Genomic DNA, 25842 nt, shown 5'->3' with positions numbered 1-25842 from the left:
GTGGCAGCAGGCTCCTTCCCCGGCTAAGCCAACCAGCTTCAGGAGCCAAAGTGCCACATTAAGTCAGCACCGTGCTCCAGTCTCCATTCTGCTCTCCATGGGGCTCATTATCCGTGACTCCAGCTCAGTGCCCGGGCTCCCACACAGAGAGGCTTCCCAGCGAGCCGGGGCAGCACAGGGGCAGAGCAGGAATAGAGCTGGGTCACCCCCAAGTCCCTGCAGACCTGACCCACCTTGGTTTCACATTCGGGCTGCTCAAAATTAGGCAAGCACCTGACCCCTTGGACAGCTTCTTAAATTCACGTTCAACTTCTTCTGAGCAGACCATATTACTCAGGTCAGCAGATTGGAAAAAAGGAAAAATACCAGAAAATACCCTGAGTTTAACATTACATTATTAAATGTACATTATATAAGAAGCTTTCAGAAAATTACAGTATCTGAGATCACAAAAATAAAAGGTGTACTGGTTCCTCAGAAAACAAAATTCAGGTCTAAAGATAAAGATGATTTTTAATTTAGAGTGGATATGCATGCTAGCATCACAGCATATCATGTAAGGACTAAAGTATCTTCTAGATATTCCATGGAATGTTTTCTGTGTGCTGCAGTAAGTTCTCCCATCCATTTGCCACTAAAACATATTCATGCTATTCACTTAAACATTATTTAACTCTCTTAGGGATGACAGATTGCCATTTTGATTAAAAATTTAAAGGTTTGCTGTTGATTTGACCCTGATTCATACACTGAGTAGGACGTGATATCTTTTCTGCTAATCTAGTTCCAAGCAGATTTAAATATATTTATATATATATATATATATATATATATATATATATATATATATATATATATATACACACACATATATGTATATAAAAAAACTATGTTGGAGGATTGACTCTAGAAGGAGAGCATTAACTCTGTCTTTACATGGGACCTATTAATATGAAAATTATTGTAATATGATTAACGGCCCCTCTTAACACCAAAGAGAGTGAGTCTTGAGAGATTATTCTGCAAGATGATAACGTTTCCCTATCCAGTTTGTAACCCTAGGGAAAACTGAAAAAACATGGATTTTGACTTGAACAATAATGAAATGGTGATATAGCTTTGCTGTCTTATAATGACTGTATTAATTTGCAGGCTGTAGAGCTGAACCAGAATAGAGGTGCTCGAGGAGATACGCCTCTTATCTAGGCAACAGTTAATATGATGAAAATGCTATTTAGAAGCAGCTCCGTATTTTTATCATAAATATAACTTTAATTCCTTGAGAGTCTCCATAAAGTCCTGGTAGAATGTAATAAATGCAACATAATCTAGAAGAGAAAACTGTCATTTATAACCATTCCCAATATTAGTTATGGATCTTTTAAAGTTTAAAAGCACTTTCTGTAAGAGAATCTGTCCTATATATTCCATCCCATATTACTTCCCCAGTTTAGAAAAATAACTCAGCTGTGATAAAGAGATTCAATTTTTACCTTTTGCTTGCTTTTTGAGTTAGCATGGCAGACCTTATCTGTTAATTTGCCAGGGAGAATTTCTCTTCAATGATGCTCCTTTCCTCAAAAGTGAAAGTCTTTTAAATTTTAATTTTAGTGTGAGAAGGAAGTACTCCACAAGCAAATGACAAAATGGAACTATATACAGACTGATGGTTTATCACCTTTCATCAGGCTGAAAGTGTAAAGCTTCTGTGAATGCAATTCTCTTACAATTGTCAGAATTTAATATTACTGATATTTATATATGACTAGGCTGAATAAGCCTTTTTATTCACTGGTGAGGTTGTCCAGTACAGATTTAATGTCATGGTTACTGAAGTTGAACTTAACTTGACAAGACTATAAACGACAGCTGCTTTTTCTATGACAATAGCATAACTTCAGCTTTTGGGAAACAATATTTTTGAAGTTTCCTGGAAGTCAGCATAGTGGTCTGAGAGCTGTAGGACTGAAACAAGCAATAAACACAGGGTCATAACGAGTAACATACTTACACAATACGCAGTTCAGACCTCAGTCAGAGCCTCTTTTGCCTGACTTCTGCAAGGAACTCCTGTTTTGTCTTGTATCTCCTTGGATCACAGTGCAAATATGCTGGCACACTCTACTCACACCTTTGGGCAGAAATGATGAGACAGGATGAGAAGGATCAGTGGCCTTTACATGCTGCAGTACATCACCTCTTCGTACGGTGCTGCAAAGGGCTGTTCTTCACAAGCCAGTGCTCCAAGTGTTTCACCCCTGAGGATCCATTTTACACAAGTATCTAACATGAGCTAACAGTCTGATGCTCATAAAGGGAGAGTATTCAAGATAGTGCTGATAGATGTTTGCTCTTGCCTGGCAGCATAAAACAATGTTATTTTTTTCTGTTTTCTTACATAGTGCTGAATTAATTTTCGGCCTAGACATTATGGAAGATCAGTTCAGCAGGTGCATGTTCCTCATGAGACTAATGTCTGCAACAGGCTGAAGGGTGTGATGTTCCTACAAACTTTTTAGGCAAGTCTGATGTTTCCAAATACTTACTGGTACCATGGAGGTACCTGAGGATCTTCAAGGATGGGGAACAATTAAAGCAACCTTCTGGATAAGGGACAAAAAGAAAACCCTGCTTTTCAAGGAAGAATTGGGTGTTCTAATTCTGCTTAAAGCAAAGAGAGAGAAAAAGCTGGGGTTCATTTGGTTCAGACCATGTCTTCTGATGTTTACCTGTGAAGTAAAGTATCAGGTTTTTTCTCTATGTGACAGTGCCATCAAAATGTACTGTGACATGTTGAAGCAGACTTCCATCTCTGAAGGAGAAAAACACTAAGGAAAAAAAATATGGGAAATGTATTAAAATGTGTATTCTGTTTAGGTTTTTTTTCATCAAATATAAAGCACCTCAAACTCCTCATCAGCCAAACCAGCAGCTGATTTATTACAAATGAGAATAGGAATGAGACAAGATTCTCTCTGCTTACCATCCACATAAGCAGCTGCTCTAATAAGTTGTCTTTCTTTCTACTTACTCTACATGTTGATGTGATAGCCACAGATTTCTGTATCACTAAGCACAAAAGCCTCCACCACCTCCTCCTGAGATAGAGCTGACAGAAATTTATTGGGAATCTGAAGGATATTCTCCCCACACTGGTATTTTCTTTTAAACACTCTCATTTTAGGGGAGTAGGAAGGAAGTTCTTTTGTTCAACTTTGGTGTGCACAAAATCTCAGTTACTGTGTAGACTGCAGGGTGTTGTCTATGTCAATATTGCCTGAGTGCATTCTTAAACCCTGTAGCTCTGAGCAGGTAGGATTCTGTCTGTACCTAAATGATAAGACTGCATCTGCTATAAATATAATAACATCATCCACACACACATACAGGTGGCTACAAAAGAGTAATGAGACATCTTGTTTTGCCAAATATACATCCTAATGAAAGAAATCAGAGACTACTTTTTAGCTCTTGAGATTTTTAATCTTTAAATATTTGAGTTCAAGTTCCTCTTGGCTCTGAGAATATTCAGCTTTTTATTATATTATTTTGTTCTTCCTTCCTCCACTAAAATCCTAGTGCATGATTTAATTACAAATAAGACTCTTGGCACATGTTTCAATTTAATGAGAAATTTTTTTTCTGCTAAATTTATGTCTTTTCTTTAGTGAAGGGACAAGTTTAAATTACAACAGGGAACACAATCATCCCATAAAGGTTTGGAAAAGCCCTCATTTTCTTCTAAAGATTAAAATACTTTTCAAAAACTCACTCCCAGCAAGGCTCTTGCAACACAGCTATTAAAATATAAGTGACCATTTTCATTTAGGTTTATGCAAAAAAGAATCCATTGTCATTTAAGTCTACTGCCAATTTCTCAGCTGGTATAAATCACCATTATTTCAGCTTAGTGGAGTAAAACTGCTGTACATCCAGTCCAGAATCTGGCTCCTCTTTTCTATTAACTCGGGTAAAGGATACCTGGATGAAATCCTCTAGCCTGTGTTTTACAGGTAGTTAGACTCCAAGCTCTAATGATCTCTCTTCTGCCTTTGAAACCTGTGAATATAATGGAAATTATGTGCGTGTATCAAGGGGAATACTGCGCAAAATTGTTTACTGCACAAAATTCTTTTGCCTCATTTCACAAGACATAGAAACCTGGCTATTTCTTAAGCCAGGTTTTCTTTTAGCGGTATTGATAATTATATTACAAAGAGTAATTAGCACATGAAATTAATAAATCTTTTGCTTCTTCATTTACACCAGTTTCCCATATTGTTAGTAACCACACATTAGCTAACCAGCAGGTTGGGAGGGAAAGCTGCCAAAAGCAGATCTGATAATTGGCAGCAGTCAAACAATCATAGCAGGAAACTTTACACTTCCTGCGGACAAGGGTATTGATGGAGACAATGCTGGGATACAACCCTGAGAGGGGAAAATCTACGATGTTTTGTTCTTTCTTTTTATCTCTTGTAAAACTGGATTCATATATCACAGGCATTTTGCACAGAAACTATATAGATAACCACCATTGGTTAAGGAAAACTTGGTAATCTAGTGATCACCTAGAAATATTCACAGATTTGTCCTCTGCCAAATTTTATGAGGCATTTAAAACACAGCTCTATCTCTATAAGTCCATACATGGTACAGTTATTACTGCAATAAGTGATCACTTGATACATTTCACTGCCCAACATTGCCCTGAGATAAATATCAACAAATCCATCCTCCAGCAAGGAAATTTAGACACACATTAGCTGAGTATTAGACCCAATCCAACACTTTAGATGCCTCAGATAGAATCTAATTCAATATTCTAATTTTTCCCTCGTCTACTTCTTAGCCTTTGCACCATCTGAAGTTATTCAAGTGTTAAGACTAAAGTTTCCCTAGTCATCTCAGTGATCCTCCTTCTCGACATAGATAGAAATGCTTCAATTTTACAGTATAAAGATCCCAGGAAGCCAAAATAGCTTTGACTCCAAGCATTATCCACAGCTTGGCATCCTTAATTTATCTTCTTCCTGAAGGCATTCTTGCTTATGCTTTACATCAAATATCCCAAGATTAAATACAGTAATAGTATTTCAGAAAAGCAGTTGAAGAACTCCCACTTCTGCTCATACATAGGTGACTTGTCCCTCTGGGCCACCATCTCTGTAAGTCTCTTTTACAAGGAGGAACATAGGAAAACATCAGATTTCCTTTCTGTAAAATGGCCTATATCTGGACAGGCAGGACAATTTCAAGAATTGGACTTCAGGCTTTGACAGAAATAACTGGTATATATTCACTATATAAATCAAAGGGGTAGGAGAAGGCACAAGATTATGAATCCTAAGAATTAGCTTGCTATATCTTAATAGTCATAATGCCTACATACCCACAGGGCCAGTATTTAAGAAACACTCTCGGCACTAGCAGTTTCCACCATTTTTCCCTACTACTGAGGGCTAATCAGTGCCTTTCTTTAAACTGTAGCCCCCCCTCATGCCAAGCTGTCAAATTAGGGACCAAATCCTAACAAATTTCTGAATGTGCAGGAAGCCAAACTCTTTAGGCATCTTTTATTTTCCTAAAGAAATATCATGTAATTTTATTAAACAAATGGGGGGTAGGAAGGCTGAAAAAAAATCCTGAATTTAAAATCATAGTAAAACACAAAATTAAATAATTTCAAATGGTAGAGGAGTACTGGGTCATGTTTCTGGTCTGCCTAAACCTATTCTGTCCTATTCACTGCACTGTTTTTACTGTATTTTACATTGGTTTTGGGCTGTGTTTCTAGTCCATGCATATACAGGGCCCCAAATACAGGGTTCTCATCTGCATCAGTTTTCAGGTAGGGAGCAAAGGAACAAAAACAAATCAATATAAATTAATGAGAGAATTAACACCTGAAGAACAGTCAGTACATTGCACTTGTATTCAAGCACCTCGAAATGACAATGCTTCAACTAAGATATGAGAAGTACAAAAAGAGACATAAAGAGTAGGAGCCAAAAGAGCAAGATCCAGTCCAGTCTTTGAAACCAGACTGCCTTTGCTGACATTGAGGATATACACACTCCTTAGAAGGTGTGGGTTTTGGGAAGAGATTTGTAATACTTCTGCTATGTAGGAATATGATCACCATCTGCTCAAATCTGTTGAATTTTGCCTCTAAGATTTCCTTTACAGATATAAGATGGAGCTCTTTGGCCAGCAAATTCTGGGACTGTACCTCCTACCCTCATCTGCACTATCTCAAATATATGGAAAATGAGTCCACAAATTTGCACTGCTTCCTCCTACTAAGTACTGAATACTTTAAGCTCTCAAGCATAACAGCACTTCAAAGGACATTGTCATTACTACCAAGTATCAAAATCAGAAGGAAAATGCAGGGTAAAATGCCATCCTTGAGGTAATCCCTAATCTCCCAAAACATAATAGCAAGTTTTCCTTTTACTTTCAGTGCAACCAGATCAGGACCCTCTGGTAAACCATGTGTTTTGTGGATTAAATGTTCACATTTCCAAGGTCGCACAGCAAAAGGGAATGATAGTTTTCCTATACAAATTTCAGATTTACCATTTAATTAATTGACTTTGGCAGTTGGCACACAACCTTTAAAAAAAAAATCTGAAATGTCAGCCTTGAACAGGGAAAAAAATAATTTGATGAATTTAATCTAAGTGCCAACCAAAGCACAAATGTTCCCTGTGGACCCGTTACAACACTGGAGTTCACAACTGATTGCTTGGGAATGAGCAAACTAATGCAGCAAAATATTTACTAGCTAAGTAGATGTAGTTTAATACATACACTCTACTTGCCAGATATTTATACCTGTATCCTGTAGAATGCTGAAATTTTCCAACTTGTTAAATTAATTAATTTTATTAAGGTAAACAAATAGAAATATGGGTTGCTCTTTTCCCAGACAAGAAGTTTCACTGACAGAGGGTATTTATTTATTATTTCTTCTTTTTTTGCTGTTTTGTTGTTTTACAAATGTAAGAAACCACAAAAAAAAAAAAATTGTTCTTCTCCTTACTCTACATACTTTTCATGAAGATTATATATAGTTTACTGGATAGTCTTCAGAAATGAACTTCAGGTACCATCTGTATGTTTTTCTGGCACTATTTATTTGCAATTAACCAGGGCCTTATGTTTTATCCTCTGCAACTCAGAGTCTTAAATCCTGGAGGAGGTAAGTTTAGCAGAAGGGAACATGGAATTCAGCATCAGGCTTTCTAATGAGCAAAACCTATCCCACTATTCCATATTTAAACCATTGTGCCCGAGAAAGACTGAGAAAGACTGTTCTTCTAGGTAAAAAAATTCTCTTAACAAAAAAAACAAAAACAAAAACAAACATAAAACCAAAAAAACCCAGTTTCAATAGCACCTGCAAGTGCAGATTAAACTATTTGTAACAATTCATTAAACTTGGCGGCTCAGATACTACACCAGTGAGAACAAGCTCCACTGTTCTCACCAGAACACAAGGACTTAACTGATATCTGAGATGCTGTTGCAATTTACCCCAAGGGACTCAAGGTGTCCTGTCCCATAATAACCTTCTCATGCTGCAGAGCCTCTCCTGATGTCAGTGTTTAAAAAGCAGAACCTGCAAGAGAACATGTATTCATGAGGCACCAGAAACTTTATTGATGCTGGAGACCGTTTCTTCTTCTCTTCTTTCAACCCACCACACTCATCCCACTCCACCCACAGAAACCACACATCTTGAAACTTGCAGACGCACTCATCTATCAGCACAGACACAGAGCTTTAAGAGAATGCTTGAGCAAAATGCAGCAAGCTCAGAAAAATCCCTTTATTCATAAAATCATCCAAATTATCTGTGTGCAGCTTCCCATAAGAGAAGTAGTAGTCAAAGATACAGTAATGAGGCAGAGCTATGAGCCATACCAACATTTTCCAGAAAGAAATAGGCAGATAAACACAGACAACTGCATCACCTATTAGCTAAATCACTTCTCAACTTTTGAACAGGGAACTAAACTGAGCAGGCAGCAAATAGTTTGTCACAACATGGCACACCCCATGTCTTCATAGCACTGCTTTCACTAATTGTATTTCACTGTCTTAAATGCTGAGTGTTAGGTGCTTTAGCACCCTTCCCAGAAACACCCACCTGTGATGGTAAGATTAGTGGAAATGACTTAGTGGTGATGCTGAAAATATAAACTTTTCATCCCAGACATTGGTCACATTCTCCTAAGCTGAGTGAAATTCTCTGAAACCTTATAGTATGCAAGTACATCTCTGTGTGAGCGTGTACAAAAGCAAGTGAGTGAGTGGGTGGGGGAAATATGTGTGGTACAGAACAAATAAAGCAGAAAACCCCAACCTTATCTCTTGCTGTGCACAAGGAAAGTCTATTTGTGTCAGTGCAAGTAATTCTGAAGCAAACAAACAAGACAAGAAGGAGTAAATGACCGTGTTTCCCTCCAGTTTTTTTTTATATCATCCCTGAACTTTGGTATCAACACTTTAAGGAGAACAAACTGGTGAATTTTACAAGCAGCAGAACATGAATAAACACTAAATAAAACAGGGAGCTAAGAAGTGTTGAAGATTACTGAAACTGGACTGCCTGGAAATTAAATCAGGATGGGGGAAAGAAATATATCCAAACCACAAAGTATTGGCCTCCTCATTTCATAAAAATAATTTTGCCATTTCTTAGTACAAATTTACTGGAATCAGGTAAGAAACACAGACAGTCTGAATTCCCCTCTCTCTTCTCAGGTTCATTAGCACCATAGGGCACCATAAGGAAGCTGTGACTGGGAAGAAGTGGCCCTGCTCTGAGCATCTCCCCACTGTGGTCACAGCAACTGCCATTAGCTACCACACATATTCGCATGTGGGCTTTGCATATCATACAGATTACAAAGCAGAACAACAGAGATTACCCTTCAACAGGAGAACAGTTTTTCTGCATGAGACCAAGAGCATTTCCAGCCTTTTATCTCATTTCCAGCAATGGAGCTAAGGAAGGACAAAAGAACAGGACAAATACATAGTCAGAGTTTCTTCAGACTCACTCATCCCTTCATGTTGTGTTGTCAGAGACTCTCTGATAAGAAGATATTTTAATAGTTCCAAGGATTTTTATTCCATGAACATGTTTAACAGCTTTCTATGAATGTCTAAACTTCTTTTGCAATCATGAAATAATGAGCTGCACAGCTCAACTATGCACCTGGTATTTGTTTGAAACCTGCCATCCAGTGGTTTGCATGTGGTGCTTTCTAGGTCCAGTGTTACCAGAAGGGTTAAATAATAATTCTGTATTCACCTCCCTCCTCCATGATCTCAGGCATTCCCTTCACTTGCTCCTTTCATACCAAAGACCCACAGCCTATTTTATCTCCACCTGAAGAAGCTGTCCCACACGTTTGACAACTTCTCTTGCCTTCACCACTGTTGAGATCTGGGCTGATGGTTTTGGAGAACTCAGATATTCCTTCTGAGTGATAAGAGCCTGTTCAAAAGCCACTACTGTGTATGAAATGTTAGCATCTCTTTACACTTCTAATTACTGAATTGTACCTGGCATTTTGTCAGTCAGTCAGTATCATCATACTCCTCTGCAATCCTTTCCAGCATATATTTTTTTCTAATAGCTTTATATTATCTGACAACTATGTTATTTTGATATTTCTTTTGCCAATTCTTCTACTGACTGCCTCTTGCTTATATCTTTGAGGGACTTCACTGATGATTTTCTGTTGCAAAAGCTGACTGTTTATTCTTATGCTTTTAATTAGTCCTTATGGAGAAGCAGAGATGCAGAAGAATGGGATTAAATAAATATTAAAAATCAGCCTGTTATCATGCAGTGCTGCAAATTGCATTATTAGTGCATCTTGTGGTAGCTGTGTTATAAGGTCCACAAACTAAAAGTTCTTCCAAAAACACTCCACACAACAGAATTAAGGATCTTTGATCAAGCATTATGCAATAAAGTTTAAAATAATGACCTGTACTTAGCTGAAAGTCCTTCATCAAATTTCTCATTAATAGCTCTGGAAAGGTTTTTGTATTGGGATACTGTCAGTTTTCCACAAAAACATCTACTTCTTCTGGAAATATGATATTCTGAAAAAAAATCCCCCAAACCCAAAGTGCTGAAACTTGTAAATGGTGCCATGGTGGTAACTACTAGCAGTTGTATATGATTTGCCTTATTCTTGTCTCTCTGAGCAGGGCACCCTGGCTAGGTACTAAGATATTATTTCTCAGTGTGCACCACGGTCACAAAGGTCAATGATGGAGTTTCAATATTCAGACCCTAACTTCAAAAATAGCTGCAAGATACATGTAGGAATACTCAATCATCTCCCACTATTTTCAATTCTTGTGCTTTTAATTTTTTATTATTATTATTAATTTTTCTTGAGCTGAGTAATTTTGAAATTCAGAAGAAATATAATATCTGGGCTTCCAATGCTGCCAAGCAGTTTAACAAATAATTTAGATGTACATTTTTAGAAATTCTAAATGTCCTATTTCCCTTCTACAGGAAGTACTAGGAAATGGTTATTATCCAGCCCTTTTCAGTTGCAGAATATTGGTAATTATTGATTTTTGCAAATGACCAGATTCCTTTGAAGGCATTATATGATCAGTAAGCTGTATTGGCAAGCCGTAAAATGATACCATATACATAGATTGTATTTAAATAAGCATGTGTAAATTCAGAGAATGTGTGTATCTTACCAAGTTGTTTTGTATTTTACAATATAATTAGTCAATATTTCTTTTCATTTACAAGGCTAATGATCTGCTTTTACTCTGTTTATCACTGCCTGCATAGGTCCTTGATCCCTCCACATGCAAGCATCATACTCTGCAAAAATTCTGGGTCTTCTTCTCTTCATGTCTAAGTCTTTGAGATGAGCCTAGGTGGAAGTAGGTGACCAGAAGTTATCTGGAATGAGGCAAGTTAAAAAAATGAAAGAAACAGATCTGTGATTTCTACCTTCTCTGTACCTTGCACTTAATTTTATAGTGAAACACTGAATTTGTGTTTGTGGGTTATTTGGTTTTTTCAAGAAACTTTTCTTTTTTATATTGCTGATTTCACAAGACTCTCTTTTGAGTCAGATATTTTGTCCCTCTGACATTTGCATGGTTTCTTGCCAGAAACAACAAAAAAAAAGAGGAAAGGAAACTTGGTCGTTTTGGAGGTAAGGTTTTTCCTTTTGTAGTTCAAAACACACATATTAGCAGCTTGGTAGAATTTGTATTTTCCTAGGTTTTTTGGATTAGTCTCAATCAGAAGTGGTCAAAATTAAAAGGTCTGGTATGAGATTATTCATCTGGCCATCCATCTCTGAAATATAGCACTATATATTTGTGATAGGCTATGAGGTGAAATAATTCCATTTTCCCTTTTGTCCATTACTCAGAAGTTTTCTGACTAATCATCAAGGTACACTGACACTCTCTAGGAGCAAGGAAGTCCAGGAGCCATGCCTGATGGTGCCCAAAACTCAGGGCAAAATTAATCCAGAAAATAAGTCAGGTTTTGAACATATTGTTTCCTTCCACATATTTCTACCTGAACCATGTCTTTTACATTTGCCTTGCTAATCACTTTCCCAAATTCATGGAAAACATAAGAACACATAACATGTCACTGGAAAGCTTCTGGGTGAGATGGGTATCAGTTCCTCCTCCAAGTCTGTCATGCATGAGATTTATTTGTGAATAAGACTTAATTGGTCGGAGTCTGCATTGCTATCACAGCAGCTACATGTGCTTCCAAGATGCTTTTGTCAGACATGCAGGGTCAAGGAGAGAAATAACTATGAGCAGGTATTGGGCCCAAGAAATCCCTTGTGAAAGGCTATTTTTCTATGCCTGACAGATATTCTTTCCTTCTGCACATAAAAATGGACAGAATGGACTCTAAATAGTCTGGAGGTTCTTTCATAGATTTTATTTATGCTGTCCTGTTACTGGTTTCTTAAGTGGTCCCTTTCATAAAGCATTATTTTAACAGTAAGGACTGGACTTGGCAGAGCAAGCAAACACTTAGTCCCTGCTGCTCTATGGACTTTACTGCCAAATCATAATGCCATTGATCTGTTAAATAAAGGCAAACTTTGAAAAGAAGTAGCACCACTTCCTCTTCACAGCAATTTTAAATGAAATGTACTTTTCATGCAGCAATTTAATTTCAGTAGAACTAGCTCAGTAAGTAAGGTCAAGACCTTGTAAGAACTATAGAGGCTAATGTTGCTGATCTTGACAAATTAGGTAGAGTGTCATAGCATTACTCCATGTATTAGTTTAGGAGGTCAATAAAATCAAGAGATGGAGGGTTAGGACATACTGTTAAAAGCAGTGTTCTTGTAGCTATATATCTAATACAATGTTTGGAGACTTGAACATGCAATTTGGAAATGGGAATGTACCAACCTCTATTTCTTTCTTGGACTGCAGTGTTTTATGTGGCCTAGAGAACCATCTGCCCTTACAATAGTCTTACCTAGTCAATAGAGGTGCTGTGAGCATTAGCTAATGATTCCTAAGTGCTTTGAACACATAAAGCCCTATGTCTCACAAATATATATACTATGAAATATAATTACATAGTTATTGGAAAAGTCCCCAGTTGTCTCACAGAAACAGCTGTCATGCAGCACTTACTATACATAGGAAGTGACACATAATGATGAAGTAGTTAAAATGATACTCTTGCTTCTAGACAGAGCATTTGCATTTTTGGAGAATTTTCTTGTTTCTTTTCAGGGATTGGCATAAGAAGCTTTCAGAAATGCTAAAAATATCTTTTTATATTAACTAGCTTTCCTTTCCTTAGGGCTACGCACACAGAGGTACAAAAACAGCTTTGATCACTTCTGAATTATGACACTAAGGTTAGAAAACTGCAAATGATAGTATGTTATATGAACTTATTTTATGTAGTACTAGGGAATATTCATTACCAAAGAATTAATAAACTCTGAAATTATGGTTATATAGATTGCCCTGGGGCACAACATATACCCATAGTATTTCACCCAATAACTTCAGCACAGACTCTATATTTTCTGGTCAAAGTTGGACAGCTTTTAGAAAATATGTGTTTTGAAATCTTAAAATTATTAAGACTCAAACAATATCTGAAAAAAAAAAAAAAAGCTGCTACCATCTCAAAAGTGCTACATCTTGTGTGAACTTGTCCAGATTAAGCATTCAATCACAGGACCTTGCTATGGATTTTGTCTGCTAAATTAGAAATTCCCCATGTATTGGAAAACTGTTTCTCTGCTTGGGACTTTGAGACTGTGATCAAGCCATCTATTAACCTTCTCTCAGGTAATCTAAGTACACTGATCTTCTTTAATCTCTCAATGTCAGGCAGGGTTTTCAGACTTTCAATTGTTCTTGCTCTTCTTTTCTGCAACCTTTTGAGTTTGCCTTAATCCTTCATAAGTAAGGCTATTCAGCAAAAGGATTACAGGATTCTGGGTTAGAAACCCATGGGAAACAGCCCTAATTGTGGAGCACCAATGATGAGAATAGTATTAAAATCAGTGACCATCAATTTTTTGTATGGCTGCAGATAAATCAGGCTGAAAGGCTGATCTTATGATGGAAATTGAAGAATTCTCTTGACCAAGTGGCTGGATGTGAGGAAAAACAAAAACCTTTCAGAGCTAGAGCCACTATAACTTAGTCTTCAGCAGGAGAATTTATATTTTTGGGATATTTTTTCCAGTCTGAATTAGAACCAAACAATTTTTTTAAAGTTCAGAAATGTCTAGGAAATTGATACAGCTTTTTTCACACAATTTTATTAAAGCTACTAGCTTTTTCTAATTCTTTATTGACTGCATCCCATTACAGTATTTACAAGATCTGTGACTGGGAAAATATCTCTTTAAGCTTTATAGATTGTTTTGCTAAATCAAGTGGATTTCTATTACAGTCAAATGTTAGCAAACCAGACTCCAACGACAGGGCAATTAATGGCTGAGAACACCTATATACATTAATATCTTTACAACATGGTTATGAAGTATTCTGAATATTTGAAATTCACCAGTTAACTCAAAACCACCTTGGTGATTTAGACAATAGAGCACTATCACACCTAATTTGTACATGTGTGGTCTAGCCAAAATTGTACTGTTGCACCAAATTGAAATTACTGCCATGAACATAGAAAAAGAAAACAGAAACAAGTTTTGTTGGGAGATATCTGTATACAGGTGATCAAGAGTCCCCTTCCTGGTTGCTCTGACTTCCTGATAGATAAAGTCAACAATAGTCATTAATAGGTTAAAAATAGAATGAATAACTGAGATGATTAATATTGTTGTTATCCTTATTCTCTGCTGTGTGATCTGTAAACTGTTGCTCTAGGCTAATTCATCATTGCCCTAATGCTTGTTTACTTGTTACTGGGATGTGCATGTAAATTGCTCCTAAAAGAGAATAATGCGTTGGTGTAACTCAGGTCACATGATGCTCAACAACAGTGAATGGGGGTTTTGGTTTCTATTCTTTCTCTTTTCTTCCTACTCCTCCTGTCAGAACCCACCTGTGCCTGCTTGATCACGCCCAAAGGGATTTGGCAGTAACTGTGTCATGCTAATGTCGTGCCTCCACTGTGAGTGAAGAGTCGGGTGAGATGCTGAAAAGACCCATTAGATAGCAGTCTTTCTGCTGACATCTTCCTCACCTTAACCACCTATCCTGCTCTGTCCCTGAGAAGCAATGGAGAAAACCCAGCCCTCGAGCCCAAGTTTTATACAGCAGTATGTGTTCTGCCAGTTTAAATTAGTTCTTTGTAAGCCCAGACAGTTCTGTAAGCAACTGAGCAATCAGCCAGCACTTGTAGCCATCTCTAAGGGAAGAAATGTAAACAATAAAAACAATGCAGGTGTTTAGGTCTTCTGCAAAAATTAGCAAGTCTTGTTATGTCTATTGCTCTGGTGGGCATCCTGGGCAGCATGGAATGTCTGGGGCAACAAATGCTGGCTTCAAAATACAGCGGTGTATTGTGTTTCTGTGCACTTAAACATGGCTCCAGGATAGTTCAAGGTCCCATCTAAGGAAAAACTGGATTAAGGTCTAGGCCAAGGTCAGCCTGAATTCAGACGAAAACCTAAGAGGCTTCTTTGCCCATTGGGAGCATAATCCAACTTTAAAAAGTAACTCGTATTTTCAGACAGAAGCTCTAACACCCATTCTGTTTCTTAAATGTCAGAAACCATGATAAAGGACAGGAAAATAAAACTTCTATTCCCTTTGTTTTTAATATATTTCTGTTTATCTCTTTGTTGTATCATTTTGTGAGGCAGTTTCAAAGCTTTGTAGGCAGGCTGAATATTAACCATCCAGTGCGATCCTCTCAGTCACTCCTGGCACAGGTTAATCCCTGTATCATAGGCTGCCACCAGTTTGCTAAGCAGCTTAAAAGGACATGTTATAACTTTGACAATGACCTGCTAATGGTTTTACATTTCTCAGAAGTATTATGAGCTATCTTTGTCATTTTTATCTTCTAATGAGATCAATAAATTTAGGAAGCAGACATAGATGGTGCAAACTGCAATGCCACAGCCAAGGACGTGGCATGTATAACTGTTAAACTATAAATAATAATGCAGGAACTATAATCAAACCTTGACTTTTACAGATGAAAACCAAGTTGCAAGTCCTACAGCATTAAAAAAACTTGCACATTTTTTAGGAAAAGTGTAACCCTTTATTTCTTCTTTTATATCACACCATATCAATTCTTTACTAAAAGCTTTGCACTGAAATGTATGTTTCACTTATGGATTTTTTTTTTTTCCCACTGGTAAACAGAAGTTCTTGACATTTGAATCTTTTCTCTCTAACTTTGGTGACTCTTCATGAAATAAGCATGTCAGGTTAAAACTCTTGCAAAGCTGCATGGCAGATCTTACTGTTTCTTACACATGTAATGTTAGTTCTCCTTCTTCCTTCCAAACAACTGTGAAAAGTTCTAGACTTTAAAAAGGCAGAGATTGCAGGTTGCTTTCAGTGCACAGGGCCAAGCTTTGGGTGATATCAGTTCACAGGTCCCACGTGTACCTGTTTATATCACACCTTGTGGCTGGGTTCCTGGGCCATCTCTAAGCAGCATGCATGTCAGAGAGGCTCCTCTGCAGAGTCCAGATGGTCCTGAGACATAACAAACCATTCTCAATATGTTGCAAAAGGGGTACTTGCACACAACACCTGAATGACCTAGGAGCAAGGTATCTTTGCCCTCCTCTGAGCTTTACACCTGTGGTTATCCTCTCCAGTGCATATCTGGCCCAAACAAACATGAAAATAAACTAACATTCAGTGACCCTAAGACCCACGTTTGATTTCACTGTGTCTGCAGGTTTTGCTGGATGAATCAGAAGTTTAAAGTCAAGCAGCTGAACCACTATATGTTTCTCCAGTCAGTAACTATGTGCACAAAAAGGTACAAACTGCATGGCAAAAAAGATCTCTGGGATCCTGTGACTTCAGGTATAAGAGTCCCAGGCAGAGAAACACCAAGACATAAGACAGCTGAATATTTAAAGGGTCCTCATTTCTGCAGCATGCAAACACTTGTCATGCAGTGCTTATACTAAAGACAGAAAAAGGAAAGTACTATTTTACAATACATCAGCTGGCTACAGCTTCACATACAAATAAAATAGAGTTTGCATTTCTCAGAGAAGGAGTCTGCTTAACCTACCATAGTTTTTAATTTCACCAAACTCAGTGTGAAAAATATATTGTGGCAAACCATTACACACTCTACCTGTCTATTGTGTACAGAAGATTATTTCTATTTAATATGGTTTGGATCTGCCTGCTAGTCAGATATAAAAATTCTTTGACAGTTAAATTTGATGACTGATTTTTGCCTTATATAATAATGATATCTTTAAAGAGATTATCCTTGTCAATATTAGGAGATATTCCAGCAGAACACAGGTACTCTTCCCCATTCTTAGGCACAAAGCAAACTGTGCTGCCTGATTACAGAGCCTTACTCTGGAACACTGGTTAAGCTGTGATAGTGTTAAATGTGGAACAAGATTCATACCAGCTGAATACATGTCTATAAACAAAGACCAGGGCCAGCTACTCATCCAAGTACCCCAGGAACACATGGCTTGACTTGAAAAAGGGTTTCCAATTGCAAAACAGAATGGTTTGGAATTCTTTTTTTTAGCAAATTATCACAGGCAATGAAAATTAAAGTACTGAGCACCTTGGAAACACCAGCAGTTCCTGACTCAGTGCATTGCATTGTTCTGATGTCAGGAAAGAGCCCCAGGAAGGCTTTCAGTGGCACTGCAGCCGTGCTGCTCTAAGTGCTTACTGCTGACCCTGGCTCAGATGAGCCCAGGATACATGTGGGCAGAAAATCCATTACAGAAACTAAAAGACTGGGGAAGGGAGGAAAACAAGTCTCCTGTTAACAAATACCTTTCAAACAACTGTACACTCACAAACCAAGTACATATTTTTCTGCCAGCTTCAAAAATATTCCTTCTGATTTGGATGACAAAACTGGATTATGTTTTCTATTAGGTGTTCATGAGGCGAACATAAGTGCCCAAATTACTGGTTTGTGCCTAAGAAAAAGCCCAGAGTTCAACATACACGTTGTCTCTCAAGCATATGTGAGCAGGAGTAATGCAAAGATACATGTGCAATATTTAATTTAGGATTTATTTCTCCAGCAACACCTGCATTCTGCTCTTCACCTGTTCCAAAAGGAGGTTAATAAGGGCTCCAAAATGGAAATTCTGGTCCCAGCTCTGTACCCTCCCTCACCAGATGCAGCAGCAAAATCTCTTTGTTGTCAATAAAAAGAAAATAAACTGCACTGTTGGAAAGTTCATATTGCTGTATTCCAGATACTGTGAAAACCTACCCGACCTTTTGTGGAGGGTTTCTCTCTTTTTTTATTTACCAGCACAAACCAGTTCTTTCAGACTCTCCCTTCACAGAGGAATGGGTGAAAATCATGTGGTGTGTCTCCAGCACGATCAGAGCACAAATCACCTCACCTATTTCTGATTGTTTATAAAGCAGGTGTTTGTGCCTGATGCAGCAGGCTAGACTCCAGTCATTAGAGAGGAACAGAGGCTACACTAATGTGAAATCAGATGTCAGCCTCAGGGTGACACCAATCATGCCCCAGAAGTGCTTATGTCTCTCCGAGGACTGCTAAGTATGTCTAGAAAATGAGCTTAGACTTTGAGCAGTCACAGTGCACTCTTCTATGGTCTACCATGTTCTCCACCAATTTATCTTCCATTTTCATGGACGTTGCTGCTGAAGCCCTGGTGTGCTTGCATCCTTACTATTTCTAACCACAGTTTTAATAAGTTTTGATATTATCTATATCCAGGTTCCATAATACATCCAGCTTCCACTTTGCCTGGAACTACACACTTTTTGAGACATGCCCCTACAAAGGTAGTTGGTAGTGATTAATATCACATGTCAGATAATAATCTAACATCATTTGATGAGGGCACCATGTCTCAAAATCCTGAAATGCCAGTGAAAATCACTTACATTCTATATGCAGATGAGTAAGCCAGTGGAAGAAACACACTACAACCTGTCTCCCTATCACATCCAGCTTGTCTCTAGCATTTGCAGAGGATGTTAAATCCTAAGGTGAGAATCACCAAGCTGATACTAGGAGATATTCAAAGAGCTGAGTAAAATGACACCTATTTTTGATGTAATAGTCTGCAGGAGCAGAGGAGCTGTGAGAGACAGAGCCTCTGGATATTTCTGTACCAAAACAGATCCAGGAAACTGATAGCAAGGAGACAGAAAGGATTAAAAGATTTTACAGCTATTACCTTCTGCTGCTTTTCAACGTGTTTCAAATATTTTATCTCAAAATATTAATCTAATTTCTAATAAGAATGCTGCCCTTGTTAAATATATGTATTTTTATCAATTACTTGCTGAAAAGGCTATGGGATGATGCAAACCAGAAAGCAGAATAGACAAGCAGTTCACTCATACTGTTGGAGCATCCTTGGTACATGGAAGTTTATGACATGTGAACATTTAACATTTCGACACAAAGATAAGAATTTATGTTTTATTTCTGTTTTACAATTGCTTAGACCATTACATATGCACTTTCTGGCTTCACTAAAGACAAGCTGAATACAAAGGCACAATATTATTACAATGAATGGAAACTTAATGTCCACTGAAGCCATTGACCTAATTAAATATATAGAGCTACCTAAATGTATTAACAAAGGTCTACCTTTGAAAATGATATTTCAATGCCTATTTGAGAATATAAAACATGCTCCCCCACACACATGGAGTATCAGTGACACTGATGAATGAGTATTAGCATTTCAATGATGAAATCAGGAGACATGAGTGAACACCACCTGATACTGTAAATAAGCGTGATTCAGAGAGAGAAGGAATAATTTTCTATCTACAATCTAATCATGACCTCAGTCCTGACCTGAAAAGACCACTTTCCTTAGTGATTAGATCAGAGTTAATCCCACTGTGGCATGCACCCAGGTGTGTTGAACTGAGCTGAAGTGGTTATGTGACAAATGCTGAATTTTTAATATTCAAAAGCAGGACCAGGCATATCTTGCAAACTAAACTCAATTTGGGCACAGCAAGAATCCATTATTTTTAACTCTTTTAACCAACCACACCTGAATTTCATGCAATATATTTTAATAACTTATCAAGTGTTCCAATTTGCTGGATTTTCTATAAATATTATTCATTACTAGAACTGCTTTGTGATCTTTAAAACTCAGGTTTTTCAAGAAGATATACATGGTGCTTTATGCGTGTAGACAATCAAAACACTTTTGGGCTGGCAAGTATACAGCATTTTGCTGATAAAGGCACTGCAATGGTAATTCACAATCCCAAACCGAGCCCTCCAAACACCAAACACCACGGTCACAATGCAACTATTGCTGTCACCTAAACTTGCTGCATGCAAAAGTACATTTCATCTCTTGATGCAGTTATCCATCCCCACCAACTCAGCTGCACAATTTTCAACTGCCTGACTTGAAACTTTTTTTTAATTCACATACAACAATAATCTTGGATCCCCAGCAGTAATGCACTTCAGCACCTGAAATGTTTATCTTTAAAGCATGAAGTAGAAAAGAACTAACCACATGCTGCAACAGAGTGAACACAGCAACCTTCTGCAGTCATTCAGGAGGACTGTGCTCTCAAGCAAACAAAAAAAAAGAGGCATCTTTTAAGTCTCAGATCTCAACCAGACAAGATATCAGTATGAATCTGCAGTAATATCTGCAGTAAAACAAAAAAGGTCTAAGGTTCAGCAGACACAGTACCCAGGCTCTAAAATCAAGGATAAGCAGCAGTAGAAAATTGTTACAATATCTTGATCCTACAGCAGACTGATCCCCCAGACTTGTGAGTGGAAGGATAAGCAGCAGTAGAAAATTGTTACAATATCTTGATCCTACAGCAGACTGATCCCCCAGACTTGTGAGTGGATCGTAGATCTTGAATCCCTCCTCCTTGCACTGACCCACAGGGCCATGGACCTGCCTTCTGCCACATGCAGAATCTGTAAGCCTGGCACTGGCCTGACATTTGCATTCATGTACAGAACCATGGAAACATTAGCTTGGAAAAGATCTCCAAGACCATCAAACCCAACCTTTGTCCAAACACCACCAACCAAACCACAGTACTAAGTCCATTTCCAGGGACAATGACTCCACCACCTCCCTGGGCAGCCTCTAATGTTTGGCCACCCTTTCAGTGAAAAATTTCCTCTTGATGTCCAACCTGAACCTCCACTGGCACAGACTGAGGCTATCTTTGATATTTATTAACATTTATCCATTGAGATGCTTCCAGATGTAAATACATGGCTATTGCCATGGGGTTTTGTACACCCCTATTCTATCAAAACATGTAAAAGTAGTAAGTGCTCTTTGAAGAGTCTCACTCATGCAGCAACATTCAGGTATAATGAGAACAATTTTCAGTAAGTAGTCAAAAAGTGGTTTTATTTTAAATGTCACTTTCACAGTGGCACAAGACATTGTGATGAAGCATCTGCAATATATCTGTTCTTAGGCTCAGATTTAAGAGACACAACCTCATCTGAGGTTTTTTCAAGTACAGAAATTTCCTCTAATTTTGCATTAGCTATCAATTTGGTTTCAATATTACACTTTGTAACTGGATGCATCTAGTGATGGGTCCACTCTCAGAAAAGAAGTGAAGCAAGTGGACTGACTTGTGGTGCACTTCTCCACACCAATTAAAACACTAAGCAATGGAAAGCTGAAATTTTAGGTACCTGAAAAAGTATACTAAAGTACCATTCTTGTCACTATAGCTCAGGCTTGCTAGGCGCAGTATTTCGTGCCATAAATATTTTCTCTCTCATATCAATGTGAAAAGAAATGTAAGTCCAGAAATATTGATGATGTCTGGGAAGGAAGCACTTCTCGCTCTATACCTGAACACTGCTACTGACCTTCCCTCTGGCTCTGCATCCTTTGAACTACTCTAAATTGTTTATCAAAATCACAAACAAGGAACAAGTCAATTACACTCTTAGAGCATAAAGCTCTGAGCCTTGATTACATGTGCAGGAGGAATATTTACTTTTTAATCAGGGTTGACTGTGGGGTGTGGAGGTAAGGCTATTTTGAAGATTAATTAGTTAATGTTTATACATTGCTTTGAAGATGTAAGATACTAAGTATTTTATGGCACCCAGCTAATGGCCTTAACTCTTTCAGCAATGCTGATGTCAAGGCCTTGAAAAGTGGCCCAAGTTGTTTTTATATAAAGATTTGGAGGGTGTATCAATAAAATACAAAGACAGAATTTTCAGGTTTGGTCCCAAACCCTCTTGCATTTCTGCCAAATCCTGCCAGCAAATGATACATTTTAAAAACATCAGAGGAAAAGGTGGGCAGTGGGATAACATAGACTTTTATGTCCCTCTGATTCAGCGTTTGGGCTTAACAGAGATGAGTGGCTTACATGTTACAAACGTGGTGTATCTGTTCTCATGACAGCCCGCTGAAGAAAACTATGAGCCTCCATGTTTATTTTGCAGATGAGGTGTTCTGAAAACCTTAGGTTTTTGAAAATTTGGACCTTTCTCCTATCCAGGTGGCTAAAACCCACAGTGGGATTTAGGTGCATTAAGTATTTTCTGGATCTCAGCCTGTGTGACTTGCACAAGGTCAAGCACAGATCATACCTCTATTGTAAAGAGAAAAAAAAGTTCCAGGGCTTTCTAACCACTGCTTCCTTCCTCCTTTCCTATAACAGACAGATGAGCTCCCATGTTTTGCATTAGGACAGTCATTTTTTAAAAATAGTTAAGGAGTTTAGCTTTATTTAGTCTCAACAAAAGTCAAATCCATGCAGAGGATCTGAGGTCATGAGAAGACATAAACACAATCCCTTTCTTAGGCAAGCACAGAATGTAAAATCACAGGGGATATTCAAACCTTGGGATGTACCAACTGCATCCCTTTTGTATACCCCACAGCAGCTGGCCAGAGCACAGCATCAAACCCCAGGAGGAAAATGGCTATTCTGACAGCCACAATACTGGTGTGCATCTGCCACTGTGAGAAAGGGAGATTATGAAAGCAGGAAAAACAATAAAGGTGGCACACTGTGCCAGTCTGATATTCCAAGATCCATCCTCACGAAAGTTAAGAGGCCTCTTGGCATATGGCTTCAGCTGAGACCCTGGGTAAAATAAAACCCCAAGGTCTCCAGCTGAAAATACAAATAACAAATAAAGAGAAATTTCTGGAGGAGAGAGAATGGAGTGAGCCACCATGCATATAACTGGCATTTAAAATCAGAAAACAAATGGGAATCTTGTTATCATCAATTTTGACAAAACATAACATCGCATAAAAGCTCAAAAATGTAAGAGACAAGGTGCTTTGACTAAATATGCTCTAGCTGCATCCAGCACAAATTGCATAGGCTGGAAAACTAAGCAGATTCTTACAGGATCAGGTATTATGTGAAGTGTTCAGGATTTGGGTTAATGAATACAGTGTTCTCCAGATGTTCCATCATTGTTCCAGAGTGGAAGGAAAACTGGCTGCAGACCAAATCAAATTTTTATACTCCTCTTAGATAGTGCCAGACACTAAGATTTCACCAATATAACATCTGAGGCACAGAGACAACGCATCATGGTTGGATAACCCTATATTGAATCCATTTTGCTGAAGACAGGACAAATAAACTAAGAATCAGAACATTCAATGACTCATATCAGAGGTATAAATTGAAAATCAACACTTGTACAGCATATAATCTAGCTGAAAAAGAATTTATAGTCTGGCATTTCCCATTTAAACATTGCTGCTGCTTCTTTCAGATATCCTCCAAATGCTAACTTTCCAAATGCTAACTTTAAACACTGTCAGTCCTTTTGAGTTGGGTTTTCTGCTTATTTTATAAAATTTTTAGGATGCATATCCTTTTCCAGTGTGATGGAGAGTTTCAGAAAAAAAAATTAATTGCTAAAAATGCCTAGTTTGCTTAGAAAAAGTACACCATTTAGTGTTTACTAAGGAGCTAAAAATCAGCTTAATTTTTTTAAACATTTAATTCTTTTTTTTTTTTTTGTTAACAGAATTAAACATGAAAGTTTCTGGGATATGCAGAAACAGAGATCACTAGAGAAAAAAAAAATAACTTTCAGTATAACAGTCTAGAAATGTCTAAGAGGTGATGACAGGAATAAAGAGTCAACATCTACACTGGCCAACAGAAACCCACCACAAAAAATAAACCAAGCTTTTCAAAAATACACAGAAATTAATAATCATTTGCAAGTGCACTTTGAGCACATAGCTGATCCACATGCTGAACAATAGGGAAACTGATGTCAGGGAAAAGGGTGTACTTGGGCATGAGTTTCAGTTTTGAGGCTTAAAAGCAGACTGAGGATGAGGTCTGTGGCTGCAAAGCTGAGATCCAGCTCAGTTACATTAATCTGATTTGGTCCACGCTTGTGCTTAAACTGATCACTTAGCCTAAAGGATTGAAGGGTGTGTGGGTCTGTGTGTGTGTGTGTGTGTGTGTGTGTGTGTGCTGGCGTCTGGGAACACATCCATAAGACCTAAACACCTGCACAGATGTTTTTTACACCCTCTGAAAGCAGGTCAGCAGTGAGCATTCACTGGGCATGAAACAACATTAAACTATAAAACATTCCCAGCCTGGTGCTGGTGAGGATTTCAGTTTTGTGGCACCAGCAAGTATCTAGGAGTACTGTAGATTTATTCACTGTGATTATTTGCTGTGCTGCTTAATAGGTGGCCTTTCTTTACTGGCATACCTCTGGGGGTCATACAACAGGAGAGAAAACAAAAAGGGAAGAAGATGCCATTGGACTGCTGCCCAAGAATAGATCCCAGCTGTGGTCCTCTTAAAGCCCAAGGGCTGTACCAGGGGTGCAGTAAAAACTTCTGTGGCTTCAGGGACACAGCAGAACCTGGAGGCAGGAAGCTGCTGCATCACAGTGGTGAGACAGGAGGTGTGGGACAGCTGATTGAACACCACGTGTGGACCACATACCAAATGTATCTCGTACTAAGACTAGGGCTGCATCTTCTCCAGATTCAGCAACAACCTGGATCAGGACAGTAAGAACTAAAATATAGTCACACCATTGACAATTCATGGAAATGTATCTTGTTTGAATACATCAATACTGAAATTCATCCAGATCATAGTGTTTGGATGACATTCCCTTATAAACAACACCTAACCAAACAAAACAAAATAAAACAAATTTAAAGAAACAAACCTAAAATATTTAAACTTTAAGGAGACCAGAAATTCTCACCTTCATTTATTTCAAACCTTTCACTTCTCCAGTTACAGAAACATGTCATGCAAGTAAAACAGTATTGACTGTTTCTTAAAAGGAAAAGTAATTTGCATAATACAAAGTCATAGTTTCACAAAGCCTATTTTTGTGTCTGTAACAATGTAGAAAGATGATAAGCTGCTGTAAACTTAGAAATTCAGACTTCTGGTCCTCTTGACCTGTAGGTGAATAATTTGAACTGTATGCATTCACCTGAGGAATATCTTGCCTTTTAAGCATAAAGCATGCTCTCTTCTGCCTACATTTGCTTAAATAGATCTTGAATTTCCATTCAGCTCTAGCTTGTGGGTTTATTTCTTTTTAAGTAATTATTTACAAATTACACTTCTTGAGAGTAAACTATCCAAGGAGTAACACTCCCCTCTCTTCAAATGCATATGATAGATCTAATTATTTTTTGTAAAACTACAAACCATCTTCTAAATAATGACAATCATTAGAAAACATTAGGGCCTGTCACTTAGGATCTTTGCCAACTGCTGATAACATTTTATTACTGCTTAGAAAGGTTGATTAAAGCTTGTAATAGATTTAGTGAGGGTGAAAAATTAACAAAAAGGTATTTATGATAGAGACACTAAAACATAATATGTTCTCAGTAAACACTAGAAAAAAACATTCCTGTGACATTTATAGAGGTTGCTCAAGACATAGTTTTTCATCTGCACAGTGAAACCGATAACGAGTTCCTACATGCTGGAGAAAAAAAAGACAGAAAGGAAGAGGAGCACATTACCTTTGCATGTCTCATGTCAAAGTGAGTGAGAAAGTACTCTTCAAAAATAAACCATCTGAAACCCCTGAAGGAGCCCCTGGGAGTGCTCTTTGACCATTTGGACAAACTCCATTGAAACTACAGCAAATAAAATTAA

The 25842-nt window shown here is 37.9% G+C and overlaps 1 protein-coding gene across 49 annotated transcripts in view; it reads right to left on the bottom strand.

The window, feature by feature from the left end:
• Nucleotides 1–233: 233 nt before the first annotated feature.
• The window catches only part of LOC144246077 (uncharacterized), a 220947-nt gene continuing 195338 nt past the window's right edge, over nt 234–25842 (bottom strand). For 41 of the 49 annotated variants that reach the window (XR_014954204.1, XR_014954205.1, XR_014954203.1 and 38 more), the window contains 2 exons: nt 2730–7627; nt 234–2131 (listed from right to left, as the gene is read on the bottom strand). Coding sequence is in view for 7 of the 49 variants with exons in the window: in XM_085576338.1 (XP_085432464.1) it covers nt 7607–7627 (21 nt within the window). In the remaining 42 variants the exon portion in view is untranslated. Of the gene's footprint in view, nt 2132–2729; nt 7628–8942; nt 9019–25706; nt 25824–25842 lie in introns of all 49 variants that reach the window. The other 8 variants (XM_085576344.1, XM_085576358.1, XM_085576326.1 and 5 more) reach the window with 6 other exon arrangements.

Source organism: Lonchura striata, chromosome 3, assembly GCF_050655825.1.
Source record: "Lonchura striata isolate lonStrDom1 chromosome 3, ASM5065582v1, whole genome shotgun sequence".
In the NCBI taxonomy this organism is placed as follows: domain Eukaryota; kingdom Metazoa; phylum Chordata; class Aves; order Passeriformes; family Estrildidae; genus Lonchura; species Lonchura striata.
This window is presented reverse-complemented; position numbering and strand designations above follow the sequence as displayed.